This window comes from Plodia interpunctella, chromosome 23, assembly GCF_027563975.2.
Source record: "Plodia interpunctella isolate USDA-ARS_2022_Savannah chromosome 23, ilPloInte3.2, whole genome shotgun sequence".
NCBI lineage: Eukaryota > Metazoa > Arthropoda > Insecta > Lepidoptera > Pyralidae > Plodia > Plodia interpunctella.
Genome location: NC_071316.1, coordinates 4,530,286 through 4,558,006, shown reverse-complemented (window position 1 = coordinate 4,558,006; position 27,721 = coordinate 4,530,286). Strand labels below are relative to the sequence as shown.

The 27,721-nt window shown below is 35.1% G+C and overlaps 1 protein-coding gene across 5 annotated transcripts in view; it reads right to left on the bottom strand.

The window, feature by feature from the left end:
• The window catches only part of cas (castor), a 78,719-nt gene that overhangs the window by 4,489 nt on the left and 46,509 nt on the right, over positions 1 to 27,721 (bottom strand). For 2 of the 5 annotated variants that reach the window (XM_053762954.2, XM_053762958.2), the window contains 17 exons: positions 27,241 to 27,406; positions 26,644 to 26,779; positions 26,223 to 26,324; positions 25,910 to 25,976; positions 9,211 to 9,295; positions 6,395 to 6,521; positions 5,817 to 5,957; positions 5,173 to 5,374; positions 4,698 to 4,920; positions 4,124 to 4,256; positions 3,488 to 3,630; positions 3,067 to 3,217; positions 2,399 to 2,905; positions 1,789 to 2,299; positions 1,298 to 1,638; positions 707 to 811; positions 82 to 230 (listed from right to left, as the gene is read on the bottom strand). In XM_053762954.2, coding sequence (XP_053618929.1) covers positions 82 to 230; positions 707 to 811; positions 1,298 to 1,638; positions 1,789 to 2,299; positions 2,399 to 2,905; positions 3,067 to 3,217; positions 3,488 to 3,630; positions 4,124 to 4,256; positions 4,698 to 4,920; positions 5,173 to 5,374; positions 5,817 to 5,957; positions 6,395 to 6,521; positions 9,211 to 9,295; positions 25,910 to 25,976; positions 26,223 to 26,324; positions 26,644 to 26,779; positions 27,241 to 27,406 — 3,289 coding nt within the window. The remainder of the gene's footprint in view (positions 1 to 81; positions 231 to 706; positions 812 to 1,297; positions 1,639 to 1,788; positions 2,300 to 2,398; positions 2,906 to 3,066; positions 3,218 to 3,487; positions 3,631 to 4,123; positions 4,257 to 4,697; positions 4,921 to 5,172; positions 5,375 to 5,816; positions 5,958 to 6,394; positions 6,522 to 9,210; positions 9,296 to 25,909; positions 25,977 to 26,222; positions 26,325 to 26,643; positions 26,780 to 27,240; positions 27,407 to 27,721) is intronic. The other 3 variants (XM_053762956.2, XM_053762955.2, XM_053762957.2) reach the window with 3 other exon arrangements.

The window sequence follows — 27,721 nt, the reverse complement described above, 5'->3', positions numbered from 1 at the left end:
CTTTTTCTCTCTTATTATGGTGATTAAAAGATAACAGTCATTTCTCCAAGCCGGTTCAAGTAACAACGTTTGAAAGCTCACCCCTGTGAAAACAAAGCCACTTGCGCCAGCCCTGGCAACCCTGCCAGAGAGGCTGTGTACTGCTGCTGCATCTTCAGCTGCTCCTGGAGGCTGCCCTTGCGACCGCCTGCGAGGTACTGCTGCAACAGGAGACTTTGGACTGCTTGCACCTGGACATAATTAATGATTTAAGTGACATGTTACATTTTGTCATGGCATGTGGCTTGGCAGCTGATATGCAACAGCCGCATTACCAAAGGGGTTTGATGTCAAGGCCAGTCATAAAATCAGAGTGAAATTTTCATAATCTAACTTGCGCTCTAGTAGATGATTTATCATCTAGTGTGTGAAATAGAGAATGTAAATGGCAATGGCAATTACTCCCCCAGGAACATCGCGAGGAATCCTGCACTCTAATAGTTGATCATATCACCTAGTCTGTGAAATGGAGAAACCAATGACAAACTACTCTACTAATATGGACCGACTACTAAGAAGGTTCTTGTGTGTATCAACGACCCTCACCCACAAGATCTTATACGAATACGACTGTAAAGATTCCAAACTTAGTGAAAAACGTCAAAATGAGAGCATAGCCGCTATGATCTAGATTAAACCGTTCGAAGTCAAGAAGATAAAGCATTACCTGCTCAGCAGGGTTGGGAGGTCGCTGTGGGGGGGAGGAGAGCTGGCTGGAGGAGGCAGTGGACGGCAGGATCGAGATCTCCGGGTACTCGCGCTCCAACGTCTCCTGGCGGACAATCAGCTCATTGTACTGTCTGTCTCTTTTCAAAGTTTCAGAATTTGAAAATAGCAACATCAGTTTATAAAAATATTGTTGCGTTTTCTATCGTTTGTGTTATGTTTTGTTCAATAAAGACAACAATGGGATAACAATACAAATAATGGGAAGAAAATATTTTAAAGCTCATTTTTCATTCAAACTTTTTTCTTCATTCACATACATGGCCAAGTTTTTCTCGGCATTTTGACAAAATGAATACATCGTGTATGTAGATGAATAGTGATAGATTTACTTTTCTCGGAAATAAATTGTTAAAACATATTGTAGTGGAAAAGAGAAAAGAGAAAATAAAATATTAACGAATAATTATTCGTTAACGTAACGTAACGTATCATCATCAATAAATAGGAGTAACATGGCTATGACATAGACCTCTCCCACGTTGTCAATATCACGGTAAAATTCACGTACATAGCTTTGAAATAACCTCACCTTAGTAGCTGCCAATCCTACTGGACCAGTATCCATGGCATTGCTGTGTTTCTTGACCATATGACTAAACAGTAGCTTTAAATCCACATAAGCTTGTCCACAATGAGGGCAGTGGTAATGGAGATTCATTCCACCGGCATTCTTATTTAAAGTACAGTTCTGATCATGACACGATGGAGGAATAGTCGGTCCAGTTGGCTTCTGATCTGGTTTTTTGTCGTAGTCCATGCGAAGCTTCATGTCCTTAGATGGAGAAGCGTCGTAAATGCTTCGTGGTGAAGGCGAGGAAGTGTTGCTTCGGAGATGAGACGACGGGTAGAAGGTTCCCGTAGCTTTTACTACTGAAATGAACAGTTTATTATTTGACTGATTTATAGGAGTTTTGTCACTAAACAATGTAAAAATGTTTGTAGAAAATATGAAGAATTGCTTAGGAATTCTTGGATATAAGAATGAATTAGAGATATGGTGTAATGTGGAAAAACGCTCACCCGAAACATTATCTTGCTCCCTCTCAAACTCGCTTTTGATCGAGAAATTCGTTGGCGCATACTCCACTGCCTCCTTCATCGACCCCACACTGTCTACTGATGCGCGTTCTTTCAAAGAATAATCTTTGGCTTCTTCGAACGGTTTCTCTTCTTCACTTTTAATCACTGGAGTACCTCTTCCATGCTTATGAGTAGCTAAAGCAGAGTATTGAGTTAGAATTGCCGGACAATTGTTACCCTGAGCGCAATGGAAATGGGTTCTCAATTGGTTTTTGAAACAGCTTCTTCCGCCGCATTGCTCGAAAGAAGAAAAGTGGTCAAAGCCTTCTAAGAGAGGAGAAATGGAGTGGGACTCCCTCATATGGGTTTCCATGAAGGCGTGGGCTTCGGCGGTGAAACTGCAATTGAAGCAATGGAGGTGGAGTCTGGTCATTCTGAGTTGGCAGTTCGGGTACGATTGGGAGCACGAGTCTGGGTTGGTGAAGACTTCGAAGTGTTGGAATTTGATGCGCTGAAAATGAAGAATAATAATAGAATATTTTTTTACAGAAAAAAAAATCGTAAGTAATGAAATACTTTAAGTAAATTTACGATAATAAATTATTCTTACCGGAAACTCTTCCACTGTAGTAATCACGGGTGACTGCGCCACAGGCGGTAACTGATTGCTTTTAGGCAATTTGAATGATGTGAAAATAGCTTGAGGAGTGACATTATCAGTCCAGACTTCAACGACCCTATTCTTCGGTGGTCTTCCTCTCTTCCTACTGAACATTTCATCCAAAGAGCTTGAAGGGTTAACTTGCTGTGGAACTACTCCAGGATTAGGTCCAAGATTCAGTTGGGCTTGTAAGTTTGGAGTCAATTGAGAAGTCAGACTTGGCGCCATTTGAGCTAATTGAGCCAGATTTGGGGGTAGATTGGGAAGGCTGGGTACTTGGCCCAATTGGGCAGCCATATTGGGGTGAAGTTGGGCTGACAATTGAGGAGTGAAATTTGGAGCAAATCTAGCCGCTAAGTTAGGGGACATTGGGCTTAAAATCGCATGCTGACGGTGATGTTCGAGTCGTCTAAAAGGATGCTCCTCCGAAGATAGGATTACTGCTCCACAATTTTCCTGCAAATAAATTAAAAATTAAATTAACTGTTAAACTATTATTTATTTGTTCATATTGGGTTTTCGGTGTTATTTAACACCATAATGCTGATAATTGTCTTTAAGATGCAATAACTTATTTTTTTTATGTTTGAGATATTCAAGTTACGATGAGCTCTTACCCATGTGCAATGATAGTGAGTGATGTCCCTGATATGTTGACAGGCGGAGTTTCCACACGGGTTGTTCCGTGTGTACGTCACAAAGTACGCTTCAGTGACTTGGTTCTGCTGCTCGTGTTCCATCACATGCTTCACCATCGTTGTGTGACAACTGAGAAGAGAATATATCATTGTAAGCAATTTTGTCATTGCCAATTTCTTCGATATCGATAAAAAAATACGATTTTCATTAAATTGATTTTTTGTTCGACGATTTTGCCTATTATAAAATCATATGTATCAGTTTCGGGGGCATTTTCTCTTATATTTTCGTTGCGTCCATACATAAATTACGTCCATCAATCTTATGTCAGTCTGACTCTTGTACAATGGATTACTTGTAGCTAAAATTATGTAAGTATTGAATCTTTTTGCGACCTACCTATGAGCCATCTTGCAGCCGTCAGCCAAGCAATGGTAGTGCTTGTTGAAAGCGCTGCATTTGTTGCATTTGTCTTCAGCCTCCTTGCCCCCATTGAAGGTTTCTATGTATTTGCGGGTTACTTCCTCTACCAACGCAGGATTCTGAAAATAAAGTTAAATAGTATTGGGGTTAAGGAATGCTAAATAGCTGAAACAGTTCAGTTCATTGAGTTTTCGGTCAAGGAAATCATCGTGAGGATGTTTTCACTTTTGTTGATGATTTATCAGCTAATGTGTGAAATAGAGAAGACGACAAACCACTTTATGAATGTTACTAAGAAGTCGGTATGTATGATTCCACATAATGTAGTACCACGAACTTCAGTTATGATAAGAACACGACTATATGAAGATGATGTATATGTATTATTATGTATGTATGAATTAATTTTGATTTGATCATATTTTTTATTTATTAATATATTAGTAAATTTGCTGAATATAAATTTGACAGACCAGTTATTTGGCTAATCAAATCTAGCAAAAACAACGCAAAAAATATAAAACACAAACAAAAAAAAAAAGATTTCGTCTTTACAATCTATCAAATCATCAATCATAATCAAATTAAGAAGAAATATGAAGTGACACTTACAAAAGGATGAGGGTAGTCAGGGTCCATTGAGTTGGACATGTCATCGTCAATGTGCAGGTTGCTGCTCGGGGAGTACATGCTGAGGTCCGCGCCTTGCTGCATCAGCGCGCTCTGGATCACCGATGTGGGAAGCCTGGAGATGTGGATAATCAAATTGATCAAAATGAAATACTTAAGATAAGCAGCTATTAAAAGGACGCTTTTAACACTTTGAACTGTTAAAGAAGTCTACACATAGTCATGGTTAATATAAGCTAAGCCTTTTTTGAGGATACTGAATGAATTTGTTTTTATACATATATATTACAGAGTTCAATAAAATTAAAGCTATTGAACTAATCTGAACTATTATATTCAAAATTATACCTACTCTAGACGATTTTGGAATCTGTTTCTTTTTGAATCTTAAAATTTATTTTTTTCATATTAAATAGTTTTAAATTTTTAATAATCTTACAAACTACAATTCATATTAAATTAGGAGCTGGCACCGGACCCCACGCCTATGTGCTCTTAACTCATTTTGAGTCTTCATAAGTAATTAACAATCTCATCGATAACATCTAGTTCGTACCCAAAACTCATCTCCTGCTCCTTCCTCTCATGCTTCCTCTTGTGGGTGAAGATCTGGCTGCTCGAATGCAGGACGTAGTTGCAGTGCGGCCGGATGCAGTGGATGTGGTTGCAGGTCCTGCTGAAGCGGCAGTCCCTGTACGGGCACGCTTCGTTCTTCATATACTTCTTGAAGCCGTCCTTGGATAACGCCTCGTCTTTGATGTGGTAAGTCTTATGTTTTTCTGCAAAAATGTGGAATTCGTTGGCTATCTAACTAAACTTTTCATAAATGATCAGTCTATTATTAATTAAGTTCTTTAGATTCAAATATGTGGTTGTAAACGGTGACAAAATAAGCTGTACCTAGTAAATGTATCAATGAATGAAATTGGCAAAATGTATTATTGTTATCATGATTTCAAAATATATTATCGTCGACCCGTATCTTCTAGAACAAATCAAAGGATAATTCAAAAACCTCATAGTCTACTTACCCATATCAGCCTTATTCTTGAAGGTATACGTGCAGCCAGGTCTCCGGCAGTGGAAGTGAGTTGTTCTCTGACCAGCGAACACGCAGTGAGGGGCGGCGCAGCTCTCAGTTGCCCGGAACCTTTGGAACCCTTCCTGGAGGATGGCCGTGTCCTTGCGATGGTAGTTTGCATGCATTTGCACGTCTGAGGTCGAGATGTACACCTGAAAGAGAGGATTTTTAATATAATAAAGGAGTGAAGTAAAAATTCTGACGTCTTGAAGGATGAAAAAAATGTTTAAAAGCCGCCTAAGAAAATAAAAACGGAAGCAATAATTTTAATTGTCGATGAAGTTGCACAACATAAGAAGGTGCACATTCTATGGGAATGTTTAGTTGAACAAAACAAAATAATATTTTTTAAAGTGACTGAAAAATAATTGCTATGGAAAAATTCAAAAGTAAATATCATGTCATGACTAAATTAAATATTCAACATATTTTTAGGTAAAAATAAACAAGCTTTAATTTTTAAACTCTGATGATCAGGATAGAAAGTTTACGCTTTTCATGTAGGCATGTTAATAATAAGTATCAGATTGATCTAGATGAGACCTGTAGAAGTTACATACGTTAATAAATTATTATGATCAATTGAAAACATACCTTATCACAGCCCTCCTGAATACAATGGTAGTGGGTTTGACTACGGTTGTGTGGACAATCACTGAATCTCTCCGAGCAGTCATCTAAGGGGGAGTACCTCATGAACCCATGGGCTAAGGATTCATCCCTTTTTTTGTGCCACTGTTGAATAAGAATAGTTTTAAAATACGACAACAATCAACGATACAAAAAGATAAAGACTCGTTTCTGATTCTTCTTGAAATAAAATTAAATCTTGTACAAGCGATTGAGTGATACAATAATAATCATAAAAGATCTGTATACAATGAATTTAGTTACTGAATAAAGTACAAAATGAACAAAAAAACATGTGATTAAACCAGAAAGAGACAAGCCACCGTCAAAATGCGGTAAATATGAAACTAGTCCAGTTGACTTTAATTAAAAAAGTAGCGAGCTTTGTTATTAAGCTAATAAAACCTAAAAACAATACAGAATAAATGAAAAGTAATTAAAACAAAATAAAGAAAATTATGCATTTGATTATAATAACAAAATATAGATGAAGCTCAAATGAGAGAGAGATTAAAAAATAAAATTATAACGTCTCCGTATACCTTGAAGTGCCTGATCATCTCCTCTTTCTTGCAGAACACTCTGGCGGTGCAGTCCATGCAGTGGAAGTGCTCTCGGTAGCCCAGGTCCTTGCAGTAGGAGGAGCCGCATTCTAGGGTTGAACTGTATCTGTGGATAAAAATCCATACTAATATTATTACAAAGAGTAAAGATTTGTGTTTCTGTTTTTTTTTTATTTGTAATGAATAAACTCGATAACTACAGGGCCGATTTTGGTGAAATTTGGCACACAGATAGGTGATACCATTAGGAGTGACGTAGGCTACTTTTTATTATGGTTTTACCAGAGCGAAGCCTGGGCGATCCGATAGTTATTTAATATTTTACAAATTTATCTATCATTTTTTTTTACAAAAAAAAATTCTTTACATATTATCAAAATACTAGCAAAAAACAGTAACAAAATACTACTATACCGTCCTGGCTGCGTTCGGGTAAAACTATAATAAATTATACACCCAAACTTTTGTCAGGAATCACAAAATCCCGCATAAAAATCAGTTGATCAGCATACATAGGGACAGACAGACAGCGGGAAGCGACTTTGTCTTATACTACTTATCTTCTTCGTCTTTACGTACGTATGTACAAAGACGTTCTGTCTTATTCCCTACTAGCTTATGCTCGCGGTTTCATCCGCGTTTATTTCGTGCGTCCGCTTGTAACTTATTATCTGTAAATATTTCGGATTTTAAGCAACGTATCGCAATGAAACTATACCAAATTTAAAGTTAAACCATCCGCTATACCACTGTGATAACCGCATCAAATTCCATCTAGTAGTTTTTGCGTGATGCGCGAACAAACATACAGACAGAGAGACAAAAAAATTAATGGTTTTGCTTCTATTAGTCCCACAAAGACTCCCATATTTTCTTTAATATCTCCTATGTACAGACATAGCCAACTTACAGTTTGATTATATGTATAGATTTATCTTCAATACGTGCGACATATTGGATTAATTAGCGCTCGAAATATGTTTCAAGGTTTTTCAAGTTAAAAATCCACGTTTAATTCGATTTAAATACCAGAGCAACCACAGAATCCTGGATAACTGGTATGGTAGCTAGCTGTAATGAGTTCGGTTTCGGTCCATTAAATTATGTGGTAAAAAACTATTTTGTTACATTACTTTTATTTACTAGTTATATTGCATCTTAAAAACAAAGGTATATACTAAAAGAATAAAAGTATTTATAACATGAGTACTATAACTTAAAATTTACTAGTTATCCACCGCGTTTCGAAATATTCACAATTTTTTACAAGATTGTGAATATTTCAAAAACTAGTTAAAAGATTTTGTTGTGCCCCACGAACTTAAAAAAAAATTTATTGACAGAGCCTACATATATTTTAAATTTCATCAAAATCAGACCACAAAAAATGTATTTTTGGCCCAAGTTGATTTGTACACTTCGCATGCTACACTCGCTTGGTAAATTAGGAGAATAGTGTCTGATGAAAAATATTTTTTATGTAAACCAGGGTCCTTTCTTACAAGATTGTTTTACACAAACTTTTTTTTTCGATTAGACTCTTTTTTTCATCTACTTATATTTTAGAGTTTCATCCACACTATTGTTGAAATAAACAATAAATGTATCTCTTCCTCTAACTAACTGCAGGAGTCTATCCCTTTCATACAGTTTATGTGTAAAACAATAAAGTCTTTATTATAGAAGTCCGAGTTATATTTAAGTTCTTACATCTTCTAGGCTCTCTCAGAATTTAGTCTATTCCCGGCTCTTGGCTTGGCTAAGCGTCATAGACACACATTTCAATGTGATATAAATAATTAATACTTTTAATTTCGTCTTTCATTGGCTTTCATAATCCAATAACTAGTTCATACTTTCATACTAATAAGTATATTTTGTTTATAATGAACACAAAAACTATTAGAAGGAAATTTGGCATAGAGATAAATGAAACCTTTAGGAGGAATATAGGCTACATTTTTGAATTATGTGTTTACCCGAGCGAAGCCGGGATGATCAGTTTTTTTCTATAATTTAGACTAGTTTTACAGCTTGGCACATACAAGAACGAGCATATTTTTCTCATTCGCATTTGGAAAATTTATAAATAAAAAAAACTATGAATTCGTAGCATATTTTTGGCAAATATTACACGGATGTATATGTAAAAAGTTTAATAGCCAGGCAGGTGGTACCTACATAAAGTATTAATGATGACCACGGTTCAATGTTTCCAACAATTGCTATTAATTGCTTTGAGAATCATTAAATATGCCCTATAGTATGCGCGGTGGCATTGCGCAATGAATTTTATCTCTCCATCGACATTGTTTACACTGGTCATCTTGTATGATCGATGGGGAACTATATTTCATTCCATATATATAAAAACTTACGTTTAAAGAGCTGTGAAATTCTATGCGATGTAAAAAAATTATAGACATATTTGTGAAGCAAATAGAAAAAAAAATAGAAATAAAAACGCATGGCGTAGACTCCCTTGCATGCGAATACTTTAACTCGCCTAAATATTGTAAAAGGCTACTAAAAGGACGTTTTTTTTTTCATTACAACCAAGCACGCAAACAGCCATGCGGCCCACCTGATGGTAAGTGGTCACCACAGCCTATTTTTTCAAAATTTAAGATTATTTTTTTAGGCGTTTCTAGGCATCGTGGCTGATGAAAGGGCTAGAAAGAGATTGGTCCATATAATATAGGCATGTTCAGTTCATTTTTTAGTTAAGTTTCTTTGTCTCTTTATACATAGGACAAATAAAAAAAAATTAAACGTCATAAAAAAAATGAAATTACCTCTTGACATATCTCGAATAGTCCACAGTGGACTGCAGGGAGTTCTTCCTGGCCTGGTCCAAGTGGTTCAGAGCCGACAGCAAGCCTAAAACAAAAATCCGTTCTCAACAAAAACCATATTATGCTAATAACCGAAACAATCACTACTAACGATACATTCAGATCCATTCCTTTTCCGTCAAACTCATTCTTTTGTTTGAAACAGTCAAATCACTTCCATGCATCATAACCCAAAACATTGTTCTGTTTTCAACATATTTTTTACCAAGTCTGTAAGCCGCAACGCGTTTACGTTTTCATTTTTATCCGTAAAGGCCGGTATACACAAGCGGCAACACGGAACGGCACCAAACCATAAGTTAAAGAGGGATCATAAACTAAATTTTAATCGTAGTACTCGCTGCGCCCCGGGGCTTTACTCCCTTGGGAATTTCGGCTTAAAAACGTGTGCCCTACGTGTTATCCCAGGTTATATTCTGGCCGTATACCAAATTTCATAACAATCCGTCGAGTAGATTTTGCGTGACAGAGAACAAACATACAAACATAAATCCTCACAAACTTTTGCATTTATATTATTAGTAGGATCATATCTTCCAAGATATGATTGATAAATTTATGTCTGGCTTTATAATCATCATAATAAACAACTTAACTAGGTATGGTCACAATCTAACTTAATGCCGTGGTCTCACGAGGTCATAACTGTCTTTAAACTGAATTTTCATATCATTTATGACACACAAGCTAATCTACAATGCTTGTCGTCTGGAACCGTAGGACTAGATATAAAGTTATTCATGTTTAGTTTATAGTTACATCAAATCTGTCATTTAAAAAAATATTTGTTTACATCTCCACAATCTCATTTAAGTGATATCCAATATAAGCGAAACTAATTAATATCGAAAGAATAACTGTTTCAAAAACATTCGCTTAGTAATGTGTGTATCGAAATTTACAAATCAAAATACAAAAATTAAGAAGTCAAATTTCAAAATTATAATCAAGTAAAATTATAGGGCGTTGTCGCTACACTGCCGCCGAAGGTGTATACATGCCTTAATATTTTTTGGTTCAAATAGAATAGAACTTAAACGCTCGCGTTGCGCAAGCTGCCCCTCCCCGTATCAAGTTTTGGAGTATCAAATAAATTATTATGATAATTAATCAATGTTTTCTCCTAGTCACTGCAGAGCCCCATTGTGAGTGATCGCTGACTACGGGGTACATTGCGTCACAAAAGTGCTTTTGTTTTGTTTTTTGGAAGGATTAAAGTTTTTCTTGGAGATATAATTGATTGGGCTGTTGAAATGAGACCTTTTTAGTGTAAAGTGAAGAATTGTATTTAATCAAACGTTACGTTTGTTTAATGTGTTTTTGGAAGATTTAATTAATCGTGTCGTCTTGTTTTAGTAAAGTCAGTATTGTATAATCTACTAATTACAAAAAATATTACTTGGTTTTGTAGGCAAATCTATTTATTTAAAATGTGACTAGTTTGACATCACAAATGGACTGCCATTTTTGTGTTCGAAAAAAAATTTGAATATCTGTATACATGACATACATAAACACTTCTGCCCGCGACAGTACATTACAAAAAACAAATTGTGTACGACTGTATGTACATCTTATTGTATTGAAAATTCCGATTTATTCGTGTAGGACCGAAACTGGTGTATCTGTGTCGAAACGTTTTACAAAAACGTTTTCGAAAGACGCATTAATACCTATACTTATGTAGATTAGCGAGTAACACAATAGATGATAACATACGGACTTATAATTCGTTATGTAATTCGTGGTTAGGAACGTTTCACACTGGTCTAGTGACTCGGCGCTCGAAGTGAACGACAAAAGCAGCGCAACGCAGCGAAATGCTAAATTGTACAAGGTTATTAATGCCGCTCACATAGGACGCCATGAACGCGATATATTTTCACTGTACTCTCTCTTTTATATGAGCTTTTTTCGGGTTACTTCCATCGTCATTAAGTCGAAAGCCAAATTCCATCGAGAAGATTTCCCACGAAACATACAAATATATAGTTCATATTTGTATGTTTCATAGCGTCTACATGCTGTATGTATGTCCTATGTCGTGTACGCATCGTGTAAAAATTAGAGAGAACGCGTGGACGCAAAATCGTGCTACATGTTTTATGATTCATGGTAGAACCAGGGACTTAATTAATTAAATTAAGTACATTTCCTATATATTCATAATAAAATTCGACTTTAGAGACTCAGGTAAGTGAGATTGTTAATATTTCAATAACGTTTTGTTGTCAGTATTTAAAGTATTTTTATTGACTCGCCAATCGACTCCCCCAATTTACTTGCACAATGTGCACTAAGCATACTTTTTATACTCGTGATGCTAATAATAGGCGATGCTTGAGAATTAATGAGAGAATGCTGTAAGTATCAAATGGCTCACGAATTCTGAGATTGTGCGAAATCGATATAAAATATCGATTCGGAATTACTCGATTTTTTATAAAGTAATCGATTTGTGTTCGTGATTAGCCGCGTTACAATTACCCGGATGTCATGAATTGATAAAAAAATATAAGAAACTGGTTGTTAAATAAAATGTGGTTCAAAAAACTTGTTACAGCAAAAACTTTCACATTTATTATTAATTAAGTAATAATTATACTCGTATGAATATATACATTCAATCATTGTATTTATTACTTTAGATATTCATTATTATTTTAAGGGGGAAGGAATTTTGATAACTAAATAATTATTATATATCCTACTACCCACCCTTACTATACTGTCTATTTGTCTATTCCGCTTTCACAGCTAAACCGCTAGACGGATTTTGATGAAATTTGGTATGTATGTAGTTAAAGACCCCCGTTTAAACATACGATTCATTTTTTTTTTTTCAATAATCAACCCCTAAGTGACTGAATGTCGTGTCTTTTCCGCTTTCCTCTATCGCTTTCGTTCCGAAGCCGCGGGCAAAAGCTAGTGACAAATATTGCGATAGAGACAAAATATAGTTTAGCATAAAGTATGCTTTCTTTATCTTTTTAATGAATAACAAGGAATATTTCTAAGCACGACCTGTCACTTAAGTAATAAATATGCAGAAATTAAAACAGAAATGTTTAAAATCCCGTTCACACGATCGAAATTATGGTCGAAATGTTTCTCAGAATAATCCGGTGTTGACATTTCGCGGGGGCTTAAGGAAACCGTGTAAATGTTAATAGTATTGTACCGTCGAAATTAACATTAAAACTAATTGAAACAGAATGCCATTTGAGATGCTGATAGCCAAATCTAACTAGACTGATTTATAACCAATTCAAAGTTTTTAGAAAGGCAATTAGTTATTTAGCTTCTGTCGATGATATTGTGCGCGCGGGAAAATGGCCTAAACGGGAAAATTTTGATGGCCTACCACGAAATATACCAACACGTAGCAAAGGTAGTATTTATTTCCTCAATAACAATTATACAATAAAAGATTATAACAAACATTTCAAATAAAAAACCTCCTCAAACGCGCCGCACCGAGGCAACGTGGCCAGAATTTTGGCAGCATTTCCTCGCTTTAGACTATATAAGACTGCTGAGCAAAGAAAATAGGTACCCTGCTCTCGGATCACCAGTTGTCACGATGAGACGTACACGTGTATCTTTTATAGTTTTCGATTCGCTTGATAAACATATTTAACCGTTAGCGGAAATGGTCTGTATGAGTAATTGTATGATATTTGCTTAGTCAAATTAAAATGGATAAACTAATCAACTATGTTGCTCCTAAAATGGATTTGGGAAATCTAAAACAAGTAGCTGATGCCCGCTCCGTTACTGCATTATAATACACACAAACATGAAACAGAATAATTAAAGATTCCACCGGATATTAGGCATAGTATATGGCGAAAGCAATCTATTTTTAGTCAAATTAAAACAAGTAATTCGAGGAATTCTGTAACGTTGTAATTTGAAATATATATCATGATTACCAAAGCAAAAAATGTCCCTAACTCGTTTCTCTTTTCATCATATTCTTCTTACTCACATCTGAGCATTTTCTGAGTTCTATCCTCAACCACAAGTAAAGCTTCGGGAGTCTTAAGATACGCTTTTCTACATTTTCTTCCTCACTCGTAATATCAGCGATGTGTAGTAAAAACTTATCAACAAGACAAATTTCTTCGTCAAGTCACTCGACCAACCCAGAAATCCCGAGGTTCCATTGAATGGGCCCAAAGCCAATTATGTAGGGCATTATGAACCCATTGTTTTGGGTGAATGGGCCAGCACAATATCTTATGAAATTCCCTAAAAAACACAGACGTATTATAAAAGTGTATTATGTTTATTATCAGATTACTGTTCCATTGTCTTTTTCCGATCATCGACATTTACGTCCGCACTCGTTTTTCACGCGACTTCGCTTGGCGATTGTTTGTGATTTATTTCTTAAGAACATTATAGGAGATGTAAAAATTGAGCTTTGTTTTCAATGTGTATTATGTTATCCTATTTTTGAAAGTATTATAGTTTATTTTACAATGAACTTTCACGATAAAAATGGTTTTCTTATCAGATTATCCCAATTAATATATAGGTACATAGAAGCATATTAACCGGCGTAATACGCTGAAAGAAAAACTTAAAATGCCTGCAAAAAACTTACAAATCAAGTAACAAATACGTGGCCAATCAGATTTACCACAGTAATTGAGACACTTAACTAAAAAACGGACGTCATAAGCTGAGTTCAATAACTGCATCAGATCAGCGGTCGTCTCCATCTAAATTGACATTTACTGGCATCCAACTCGAAAATGTAGATGTGGTTACACACATCGAAGAAAGGAACAACTTTAATAAAACAACTGATAGTCCATTTTGAACCCTACCGTCCATTGTTAAAGGAAAATTAGATCACCTAACATCGCAACTTGAAGGAATAAGTCCAGCGTATCTTGAAATGTAATGCTGATTACTCTATTAATGCTTTTTATTGAAATGAGGGCTCTGATCACGCTGGCATCCAGTTCTAATATGTTTCAAGTAGTGTGCAACAAGAGATCTAAGTACAAGACGTGAGCATCTCAGAATTCTTAAGCTTATTAACAAACCATAAACACGAGAACTTGTTCCATGACATGTAACAGAAAAAATTATGGATCATCAACAAATGAAGCGAATAAGATCTATGAGTACTGTCCTTATAAAAAATGTTTCTGAATACATTACGTTTATGGAAGTTCCTGCATATCTAATTGAGTTAAAATTGAATCTCATTCCTGATTTGTACTGAGACCGAAACGAGATGAATCATATTCCTCCCATTCCATATTCATTACATCAATGTATGTTATAACCATTGTTGGCTTGCCGTTCGAAAAACATAAATTTTGATAGGCAACTCTTTATGTTGTTGTGTTAAGATTGAAATTGATGTATTACAAGATCGGAATGACGGTAAAATTAAGTATGTGGCTATTCTACGTACTTTTTATTACAATATTTCGTTTTAAGATATTCCGATAAGGAGTGCCGTGTCTAGTTTTATTTCCAACGATCGACTAGGCATTGTTGCTGAGATTGGAAATAAGTTTAACGTTTTCCTGTATAGATAGTAACTAGTGTGTGTATTTGCATCGTGAGATCTTTTGTTACGTCCAACATTACCTGAGACGCTAAATTTGGTGTTTGCTCTTGTTGTAGATTTGGTGATTAGAGTTTTTGTTTGCCTTTGTACAAATGGCAGAGTTATTTGTAACATTTCAAATTGGCGTTCCGCAGGGTTCAATACTGAGGCCAATACCATCTATCAGCACTAATTAAGACTTTTTTCTTCCAATATTATATCGGCAACGGTAAATTCGTTTGAAACACAATCCCGTCCGGCTTTAACTCTGTCAGTGCGTTAATTATTCTCTTTGTACACATTGCCGTATGTAATGACTATTAATTACTCGCCAATATGATTTGAGACGTTTACACGGACCAGACGGTCATAAAGTCAGTCGGCAAATGAAAGAGCGCAGATAATTATGAACGTACGCATACGTAGATCAAATCAGATCCATCGATCGATAGGGATCTAGATAGTATGTGCGCTGGCGATCTGTTACGTGTACTGATGGCAACTGTATAGACTATCTAGCTGTCAGGAGCAAATAAAAAGAGTTTAATGAATAGCTCCAGAGAAAGGACGATGAATTGTAAAACTGAGATTAGACCAGGTCTTTTTATTTGGTTTCATTATAGCTCTCCCATAACATAAAATAAGGTGCATAGTCATTATTTAAACTGAAGATTTTGTTATTTCCATACATATAGACTTAATTTGCGTCATAGTTTACATCATACGTACTTAATTGTACAGAATGTAGATTTTTTCTTTATTAAATACATCTATCATTTTCATATACTTTTGAAGTCATCATCAATTTTAAATATTTTTCAAAATCTGCATCTTAATTAACTGTCTTATTCAAAGTCCCCGTCAGGCTATCAGCAATCGAAGGCCGGTAAATCTTAGCCTTAAGGAAAAGCCTCTCTCTCGCTCCCCCCTTCACCTCGCTCTTACCCCCCCGGGGCCGGGAGTAAATGATTCCACATGATTTTGCTTTTGTTCTGCCTTGACAGTTGTTTTAACTTCGTCGGGAGTCTAATTAGGGAGATGTCTTCGATAGTCAACTTTTGTATTGGAGTTAGATTGAGGGTTTGTACTTATCTTGGGTAATAAATGCCGCAATGGATTTTTAAGTATATTCTTTTGTATCATCACTCTTTTTTTCTTTTTTCATAATTAAATTGCACGTTTCGTCTTTGAAAGTCTGTTTAGTTTGTTGTTTGTTTGTCATTTGATTATTATTTATTATATTTATTAGTGTTTCATGTAAAATCATCAAAATGATAATAAATTAGTCCAATACATGTATTTTTTTGTTTATTTTGCCTTTTAATTTTAACTTCATACTAATAAAGATATATATCATCATTAAAATGTTTAACATTACACAATAAATAACTTAGCTTAACGTTACACAAATAAATATATATTTTTTAAACAATACTTTCTGTAAATTGATGTATGTTTCTGAATAAAAATGTTTTAAGACAATACATTTATACATTTCGAATACGAAAAGGCAATCTAAACGCGTCCTCCAATAAATAAGGGCGTCCGCGTTAAGTCAGCGATGCAACATGCAATCGATTGTCCGGATTAATGTATCGATAATCGATACTTTTGTTCATTCGATTCTTTTTATTGGCAGCAGGTGATATCCCTTGTACATCGGCATGTATATTCATTGTTTTAATTCTATTCTCAATAAAATTGTGTAAGCGCCATTATTTTGAAAATAAACGTGAGCTATTAGCAGACTTCAAACGTTTAGCCTTTGTCTTATTTGGGTTCTGTGGTGTAAATTAAAGGAAGAAACCACTTAGGGAACACCCTAATTAATATTTTATCATCCAGTATAAAATGAGTTAGGTAATGGAGGTTATACTAGGAGGTCTACTCAATTATAGTAAAAAAAAAAATCAATGTGATGTCACAACCCTCAGCCACGATTTCTTCTCAGCAGTGGTCCTTACGAAATGCCAGTAGTTTGTAGCTTTTTGATAAATCACTATATAATATAAAATTCGACGTGAAAATACAATAGTACTATTGTGGGAAAAGGCCACATTAAACAATAATAATATTTTTTATGGAAAATTTACAGAATGTAAACCTATGTTGCAAATAATATAAAAGAGTAAATTCTTATAGTATACGTATTTATACATATTTAACTACTAAATTGCATTTGGCACACAAAAATACCACGAAAATTTAAAAAAAAACCTTGCCTTTTTAAAATACTGAACAATGTTAGCACTAATGCGACTCGCGCTTTGCGAATTTCAAATGTGTTTCTCGACGAAATAGAATTGCTTAATTAAGTTTAGTTTAATGTCAGCAGTTGGACAAGATGGCGCATTTCGTATTGAAATTGACAGTTTTTCTTTTTTTTTTTAGGACATTATTGTCCGAACGCACTCAAGATGTTCAATTAATTGATCTGTTAATAGTGTTTAATTGTTAATTTAGTATAAATAATTCATAATTATTCTGGAATGACACGTTTATTAGTAGACGTTTTTCTTCTATATTTATCGTTAAAAATATGTGCAATGTGCATGGAAAAATAGTGTTTTCATAATATTTTCGAAAACAAAAAACATTTGTTATGGATATCTCTTCGAGTGTTTTATTTCTTCATGCGCCTATACTCATTTATGTAATCATAAACAAAATCGGAATTTCTATTTGTTTATGTACATTTTGGGAATAGTAATTTTCAGTTTTTTATAACGATTGATAGTTTTATATAATGATTGTAGCTATGTATTACATAAATATTATATTATTAGATTCAAATCGAATAGTATCGCACCGCGAGCCCCGATCCCTCAATTGCCGCGACAAACACTATAAATTACGAATCTTGCGGTGCGTGTCTGTTTGGCGCTTAGACAAAAGTTGACAATGACTTAGTGCCACACCGATCAAACATTCACATCGTACAAACGCAAAACTTAAATATTTAAGACATATATGTCACAATTTGCATAATACCTCAATACATAACTTTGCGAACACAGCCAAGCCTGTTATTAATAATTTAATTAACTCATAAAACTCAGAATTCCGTATACGGGAAAGGTAAACAGAATTTCAAATTATTGACGATGCGCTATCCGATGTAAAAACGTTATGGTCGCATAATGCATTATAATTTTATACACAGATACAAAATGGTGGGATGAATATGCAATAGGGTGTGCTTGTATGCCGATTGAGTTATTGTGATCCAGTCTGTGTGTGTGTATGTGTGTGTCTGTGTGTGTGTGCGGGCGTCTGGATGAGGTATGGAGAGTTTACACGGGAATAGTTAGATGTTTTGTAATTGAACAATAATATTTTCGCGTTGTTATTGTTGTTGTACTGATAAGACACGTGTTTGTTCTTCACTTGTTTCTTTTGTTCTCTGAGGAAAACATACTTTTCTTTTTCAAGGAAATGTCAAAATCGATCCAAACTGGACTGTTCCGGTGGGGAAAATTTCATAGCGCAGTTTTGAACGTTGTAAACCTTTATTCATTAAATTATGATAAATAACATGAAGAATTTAACCAAATAGATAATGATTCATTCAGAGCATTTCCAAATAGCGTTGACAGCACACAATAGACGGGACAGCTATAAATGAATTTCCTTCAAAATGTTCTTTTTACACGGACACAGCTGACTAAACCCGCAGCTAAACTCGTATAAACAAATCATATCGTACACAGGACCATACGAGGCGTCTGTGTGTGTATGTGTTGCGTACAAGCATCAGAAATGCATATTTTATGACGTCTGTTCACGTTCAGCGGTGCCACAAAGAAATTATACGCACATTAAATCCGTGGAGGTGTGATTTTTTTCATTCTTTTCTCGTTGCCCTGCTCTTGTGATTCTTTTGGCGGGCGGAACGCTAGGAGTTGTATTGGCTCTCATGTTTTTGTAATATTTTCACATTATTTTTATAAATATATTAGATGTTGCCCGCGGCTTCGCTCCCGTAGGATATTTGAGATAAAATATAGTCTATAGCAATCTTGGACAGGATTTTTGAAATCGGTTCAGTAGTTTCGGAGATTGCCCGCCTCAAACATGCAAACTCACAAACGCTTACTCTTTTCTCTTACCTCTTTATAATAATAATATAGTTACATATTATATTATAAAAAAATTGCATTACGATTTTATTTTTCGATTTAAATATTGACGTATTGACTGGATTTGATGAAACATAAATTATATTAATTGATAATGTCAATATTCCTATGCTACAAATAGATAAAGGTATTTGGTGTTCTCTGGTAAATTATATTCATGAGTCAACCAAGTAAGCGTTTGCATAAATTGGCGTATTGATTTCAACGTTTTCTATTATTATTTCGACCAAAAAATCTTATTGAAATCTGTTCCTGATGATATAAAAATATAAAAATCAATACATTTCACAAGCCAGTGTCAATACATTTTACAAGTCAGTATCAAAACCAGAACAGTCCATATATTTTTAAAACACCGTCTCCATAGTTTCCCGTATTCCACAGCAAGGATATGCGAACCTAAGTTAATTAACAAAAGACTGTTGATGCGAACCGCGTGGTCCCAGGTTCGATTCCCGATAGCTTAGATTGCAACGGATACGAGTCTGGATGTCTGTTTCACTTTTATACGATTAATTATCTCAGAGGAGGTTTGTCTCGTCTGTCTGTATACAATGTTAAACAGATATAAGACATAAAGGGTGAATGTATGTTAACTGTTTAAGATCCGACTCAAACTCAAATGTCTTTATTGCAGTAACTGTGCAGTACAAGGTGTGGCACATACAATACAGTAGTTTCAACAGTTTACCCTTACAGGCATGCAATATTAGCGTTATGTTACACTTATAACACATACTATATATGGGTACGTGCAGTACTTACAAATTAAACTGTTTGAACAACTTATAAGTAATTTGTCTTTGCGCACGATATAATTATCGACTATTCGGATCTTAAAACATTCTATATGAATTTTATGAATTGATGTTAATTCAAGTTGTGGAAATTTTGTCTTTTCAAACTACTGTCCAGAAATAGGGTTGTAGACATTGTAAATAAAAATTTTGGGACCTGTTTCATCGCTTGCTGATAAAGTATGTGATAACTTATCTGTAAAATGTCAAAAAGATAAGAGCTAAAAATTGCGATTCACAATTGAATACGGCTTACTGGCCAATCAGGAAGATTTATCTAGCAGTTACTTTACCTGTCAGATTAGAGTATATTTAATAAATTTATCAGAAAGCTGTGAAACAGGTCCTTAAAAAATTGGCACCATATCTAGATTTTTTCAAAGCTGCAAATTACTAGTCTAATTAATTTAAGACCAGAAAATAATTTTGATTTAAAGATTTTCAATTGTTTTTTTTTTTTTTTTAATTTTTCTTATACGTTTGAAAATAAAATTGAAATACGAGTACATACAATTTTTATTAACTCGCATAAATTTTACTTTTAAATAAAGAACTACAATAGTTCAAATTAGGAATACAAAGAGCGCCGACATGTTCGGAATTAACGATTTTATTGGTCCCAAATCGAGAGACTAATCGTAAACACAACTATCCGATTTCCGATTTAGAGTACAACAACCTAATCGAATAATTAATCGATTACTGCCTGCCTACCTAATTATAACATGCATATTATTAGCTAGTTTGAACATCGAATGTACGATTTAAGTTTCTGAGAAATTCTGTACCATTTTTTTACGAATCCATATATTTTTATATATTAGACAGTTGTCAAATTTTATAATTCGCAATATACTGCCTACTTGCTATATACTAGTCAACCTATATTTAATTTTAGCTTCTGCTCGGGAATCAAATATGAGACCTTACAATTTTTTCATTGGTAAAAATCTCATAAAATACATCTTCGTAAAAATCTCAAAAAATATCTTTACATATTACTTTCTCATTTCAGCGTTTTCCGGGTTACTTCCGTGGCCGTCGGGCGTCGGAGCCCAGGGTCCCCTTCCTACAATTTCGTCTCCACTTCGCACTGTCATGGTATGGTTTCATTTACATATAATTAAGCTAAAATCATTATCAAAAACATTAGAATACGTGATATTGATAAATATCCCAAAACACTCCATAAAGAACCGAAACATCGAAGAAGCCGAATTTTAATTGCTATAATTAAAACATTTTTTAAATATATTACATCTATATCGCCTGGGGATCATACGGCTTTTAGACAGAGACAGAGTTACGATTAGTTCTGTGCTGGAAAAAGACGGAAACACGTGATAATCAATGATTTTAATCTAACAATCAATGTGTCACTTCTTTATGAATTTATTTGTGGCGATCGTTTTGTATGGACATGTCTTTGTTGAAATCTAATATTAATAGTACATACGTCTATATCCCTTACGGGTTAAACAGAGCCAAGAGTTGCGAAACACGAAGGCCATTTAGGGCGTGCATACTCGTATTGGCCGAATTGAGATAAAAATAATGACAAGTCGCTAGTCCATCGTTTATGAGAAGAATCTCCAGTTTATAGCCCTTTCCCTTGATCGACTTTTACAAACTGCGCGGCAGGAGAGGAGATACATTGTATGTTTTTATTTTCACTTTTAGACCAGCTTGGAACCAAATTTATACATATGTATAATAAAACTGTATGTGGGCTATGTCTGTCCATAGGAGATATTTGAGAAAAATAATTTTGGGAGTCTTTAAATGACTAATATGATATGAACAATAACGAAGCGGTGGTGGTGTAATGGTTAAGACGCCCGCTTGTGGATCGAAAGACCCCAGGTTCGAATCCTACTCGTGCCACATGAGTTTGTATACCAATCTGACTCATGTATGTTGTCATATGTGTTTTCATAGACCACCACTTGCTTCCGGTGAAGAATAACATCGTGAGGAAACCTGCACACCGGTTGATTATTATTAACTTGTGTGTGAAATGGAGAAGGCAATGGCAAACCACTCCATTAATAATGCCAAGAAAGTTGTTGTGTGTGTTTCATTCTACGTAACGACCCTCAGTCATGAGGAATACGACTATGAAGAAGAAAAGATGACTTATAGAAGATAAAACATTATTTACAGTTTATAATAATGACATTTATATACAAGTGATATAAGTAAGCATTATAATCAACATCCATATTGATTACACAAAAAGTGATATTTACGTTAAAAACTAATTTATTGACACATATATATCTACTTAAATGCACAAACTAAATCAGCTGACTTTATTTTAACTCTAACTAATCTTATATAGATTCGTTAATGTGTTAACTTTTGACATAAATGTACAGTTAAATTAACGACCAATGATAGTGCCTGTTATTTTATTTACCAATTAAAACCGTGTCATTTGATTTTAATAGAGCCATGTCCATATTAAGATGATGAATAAAAACATTTTTTTCTCGACAGTCTATAGATTATTCGGTATAATATTATGTTAATAGTTTAACAAGTTGTAATTAGATGAGATGTTAATAAACTCATGTTTTGAATTTCTCAAAATTAGTGTTCCATCTTACCATTTGCTTCCGTTGTCATAATTTTGAAGTGAAAACTTCTTTAGCGGCGTTGTGCACTTCTTGTGATGGATAAAAAAAATTAAAGTCGCGTCAGGACACGTGACCTGACGGGTTAGTGCGGGTTTGCATTTCACTTCTCACCATCGAATCGATTCGAAGTGAGACGCAGCGAACCAATCACATTGCAGTGTGGTTGTCGTTGCGTCACAATGGCGCACTGTGACTGGTTCGCTGTCAACCCGCACTTAGCCCTCTGATCGAAAATTCGTTAAACTTCGATTCGAAAATCTATTTAAAATATAATATTTTATCAAAAATTGACGAAACAGGCTGTCACTCCCAAAAAATTTTTTTTAATTAGGTATATAAATTTCAGGTATTGAATGGAACAGATATTCACAAAATATTTATAGAAAATGGAACGGAAGTGCGTAACAGGAAGCCGGGGAAGCTATATAGCTTCCCCGGCTTCCTGTTAGATATAGATATCTATATCCTGGATATAGATATAGATATCGATATCTATATCCAGTGTTAAAAGAGCGCGGGCGGTGATCAATTCAGATATTGCTCATCATCAGTCAACATGGAATCAATTGCAATTTGCTTGAGGTGAGAGACGAGAAATTTGACATTGGTCGCGCTGCGTCGAGCTACATTGCCGCGTTTGCCGCTGACGCGGGGCTCTAAAATACCTTGGTCGGACGTAACTTTCCCTCTTCAATATGAATGTGGGAAAATCCTAAACCTATTCAAAATTATTTCATTTAAAATTCAACATAGCATTGATTAACAATTTGCTTAAACGATCCCAATTGACATAGATAACGGATTTGAAGTCTTTTCAGTCTGTACGCGTATTCATAGGCTAAATTTTATCATTATGGTTGATAGTGCCAGATGTGCCTAAGCATTAATAATAGGAAAGCATTTACCTAAGGTATTTCGGTGAATGAAATTTATTTGAATGAAAATTTTAATAATTCCATTGCAAAACATGTTTGGAACTAATAATATTTTGCGTGGTAGGTCCGTCGATAGGTGCGTATTGCCTATTTTATAATTTAATGGGCACTCTATTATTTCTGTAAGAGGACCACTTCATAATCTTTCGCGGATGAGTAAGGGACGAGACTTCACAGATGATAGGTCACAATAGCGTTCCCAAAGAGGGTTGACGTCAGGCAGGCGGCTGGTCATAAAACCAGACTCTTGAAAATCTAACGGTTCTTTATTAACGCGAACCACAGCCGACAACAACCAGGAACATGCGAGGTTTCGAGGCACCATCACCACGAAATTATAACCGTCAAGAAACGAAGCTACGACTCCTGGGTAGTGGTGACCACTTACCATCACATGAACCGCTTATTCGATTGTCGTACCGACCGTAATAAAAAAAAACTACATTGATTACGTTTACACCGTCTTGAAGTTAGTGTTTTAAAATAGTGCTAACATGTCTTTTGACAACCCTAGCAACGCACCTACTAGTGTTGTAACCCAGCTCGCACGTCAATAACGACAAATCACCGCACCGGACGACCAAACTAGACTATTATACAGTAAATGGGAAACGACATTTGCCTATTTGTGCCCCTCGGGAGGCTGGCGGAACTGATATGAAGTATCAATCAGCCGCCGCGCCGACGTTCCATATTTGAATTGATTTGTTTTTCAATTTTTTCCTTTTTGTACGTGGCCAGTGAATGCGTTTAGTAATATATTAACTGGCTGGTTTTAAAATCATATCGTTTTATTAATTTAAATTTAAGTATTTGTAATCTTCGTTCGATTAGAACATTTTACAAAAAAGATTTAATTTATCATAGTCAAATGTCAGATTTAGCAATTTTTAAGTTGCTTATGAAAATTTATGACCCAGAATAGGATAGGTACCTATATTTTAAACATTATGTATCAAAGGTATGTCCCTCCCTGCGGGGCCCGCTGGGACCCTAGCAGTAATTTAGAAACCTCGGCGCTCTAATCTGGTCAATGGAGCAAATTCGCTCAATTGGTCGCTGGGAGCTGTGATAAACTCCGGTTTATAACTATGGGAAGTGGAATTTTAGTTAACTTCTTTATTCATTTTCGAATATTTTCGTTATACTCCGCCATAAAGCTAGTGTTTTGCCCGTTGGTCTTAACGGCTGACGCTAGATATTGGCTGTAGATTTGAGAATTAAAAATATCTAGCACCGATATGTTAGTAGTCGGGTAAACTCAAAAGTACGTGCTTATTACCACAGTAAAAAGAGCTACCGACCGGTAACTTTTAAAGCAAACACTATAACAGTTCCAATAATAAGATGCATTCGAAAATCAAACAGAATTTAAATAATCCACAATAAACCGAACCACAGTGTAAAAATTTCGAACAAAATTCAATTGTCTCTTTACACGTTACCGTGAAAACTGACGGTTCACTAATTTATTCTGTGGCTTACATAGTTTTTTCTGAGTTATCTATTCGTTACAAATATTTGGTTGCCAGTACACTGAACTTTTGGAATAAATGGAGTGAGAAATTTGACATGACACAGAGTAAAAATTAAAAAAAAAAACTTTATTGACTAAGACACGTACAGTTCAATACAATCAAGATTAAGTATACGGAACATTTTGGAAAGTTAAAGAAAACTAGTATGTTAATTATAGTAATTAAGTGAAATTCTATTTACTCGTTCTCGATAGGGTTTCGGTTCGATTCCGAGCTTATTCCAAAATGGGATAAGTATTTACATATCAAAGTGAACAATCTGAAGTGTCTGTTTGTGAATTTAGTTTAATTAAGGTTTAATAATAATATGTGATAGAACGTTCCCGATACGATGTTGTTGGAAATATATATATTAGGACAAAAGTTTACAAAAAAAAAACAAATATGTAACCGATTTAAATAATATTTTATATGATCCAATTTGACGTTATATTTTTTATTTTGATATTCCGTTTACATATATGACATTCAGCTAAGTGAGACCAATTAGACAGTTACGGAGAAACATCTAAACAGACGTGCAAACACGTCCTACTAACGCCAGTTTGCACATTTCTGTCTGTCTGCTGTCGCTAATCTTCGTTAATTTAATTATCGAAAATAAACTATTTTCATTTTGTACCTATGTAATTTAGTTTTGATGTAGTTTTTGTAATAGTAACCTATAATTAAATTAATTTTAAATGTCACAATGTTTTTATGTTTTCAGATTTTCAAGACGTAGGTAATTGACAAACATCATTGCAGTATACAATAGACAACACAATATCATTCATTCTTTTACATTTTGTTTCAAAACTTTGACCCTCGTAATAAAACACGTAGGTACAAAAATAGGATTTAACTTTTTTTATGAATAAGAGGAATAGAATAAGCAAGGATCGAAAAGTTCTTTGAAAATCGAATCTACTAATATATATTTTTTAAATCACCCAATAAACATATTTTCACATATTCAAAAAAGGAATTTTACCATCAAGCAACTTGCCTACAATACTATAAATGGCAACACTTACCACTTGCTTGTAATTTCCTTTCTTGTGAATCGTCCCCATCCATAGGCGACTGTTTTTGGAAGAAGCCCTGAAAACACACGTTACTATTTAACGTAAATTCATTTGGCTTATGAATGAGTTTTATATAAGGTCGTCGGATTTTTAGACTTAAATGAAATGGTCGAGATACCGCGTGACGTGAGCTACTTCGGCAAAAATACATTTCTGTTATACATTTTTTGTTATTAATAAACGTTTCACAAAAATATTTAAGCGTAGTGTTTTTCATCATTTATAGAGTTAACAAGGGTTGGTTTGCCAAAGACAGTTTTACCTGCATCTGCAAGTTGGCCAGGTCTTCCAGGTTCTTCCTCATGAAGCCTTGCTGGTCGAACTCTGACACGCTGTTACCTGCGCTGGATGTGGTCGACTGTTCCTGCCCATAAACAATCTTTGGTTAACGGACTCAGAGATGAAAAAATAAGGTAGGCAAAAGACCTAGCAGTAGTACCTAGTACTTTAGGATCTTCTGTATCCACAAAGTCGGCAATGCGCGGTCCATAGTCCGGAAAAAGTGCCTGTGCTTGACTAAGATCTGAATTTTCTGAACTTTGACTTAGATTGCGGACACCACTTCCCATCACGAAGTATATGGCAGATTTACCCATCCATCATGTGGACCGCTAGATCTAACTGGTTAATATATATTTTACCATGTACAGAGCCTTAAAGAATGCTATGATGACAAAGTCTACCTGTCCGTCTGTGTCCCTCGACACGCTGAGGTCCAGAGTCTGCTCTCCATCTTCAGACCCGCTGCCGTCTTCTTGCTCCTGAGACCTGCCGAACAGCCGCATTGATTGCTGGTTCAGGATCTGAAGAGCTCTTTGCCTGATGAAAGGAAGGTGCAATTATTATCGGTGTCAAGAGAAATGGAGAAGAACAAAAAAAAAGAAATGAAGAATCTCGTTTCCAGCCCGTAGGCTGGAAACGAGATGAAGTTTATGAAATTATAAGAAATGGAAGAATGGAAATATAATGGTTGTGGAATCCGCCGATCCTAAATGAGAAACAGTAAGAGACAAGCAGAGAAAGAAGAGAAAATGAATAAGAAACGAAGAATATAAAATATGTGTGTGACATGATTAATTTGAAATTATGATAACTTGCGTAGGTATAGTGTGTATATTAAAACAATCTAAGTGTAAATAAAATAAAACAAACTGACAATCTAGAGAACGTATGCGTCAGGTATAGCGCCTAAGCCATTCCTATGCAACGTAGGCACCATTCCTATGCCTCACGTGGTGGATAGCGAATAATCTCTGTCATTTTACTCCTACAAAAATTACCTTTGTGCTTCAATGTCATTATCAGGTGTTTTTGGTGGGGTGATGTTCGTCGATCCCTCGTCTTCAGTAGCTGATGACGATCTTCTTCGACTCTTATCATTCTCCTCGTCCATGCTTGACTCCAGCCGCCTCGTCAGGCTCAGAGGCACTTGGGTGAACGGTTTACCTGAGGAAAAGTCGGTAGGTTTCATGGATTGATCAATAATCATTATTTGTAATTACAGCATCATAGGATTGATGCTGTAATTACAAATAATGATTATTGAGGTGAAACTTCTTTAGCGGCGTTGTGCACTTTTTGTGATGGGTAAAAAATTTGTAAACTCACGTCAGGACACGTGACCTGATGGAAAATCCGTAAGACGTCAAAAATGCACAACGTTAATTCAAGTTTTCACTTCTGCCCGCATTCCTGGTATTTATTTATTGTTGTTATCAGCAACGCAAAATCAAATCAGCTAATATTTAAAGTAAGAAACCA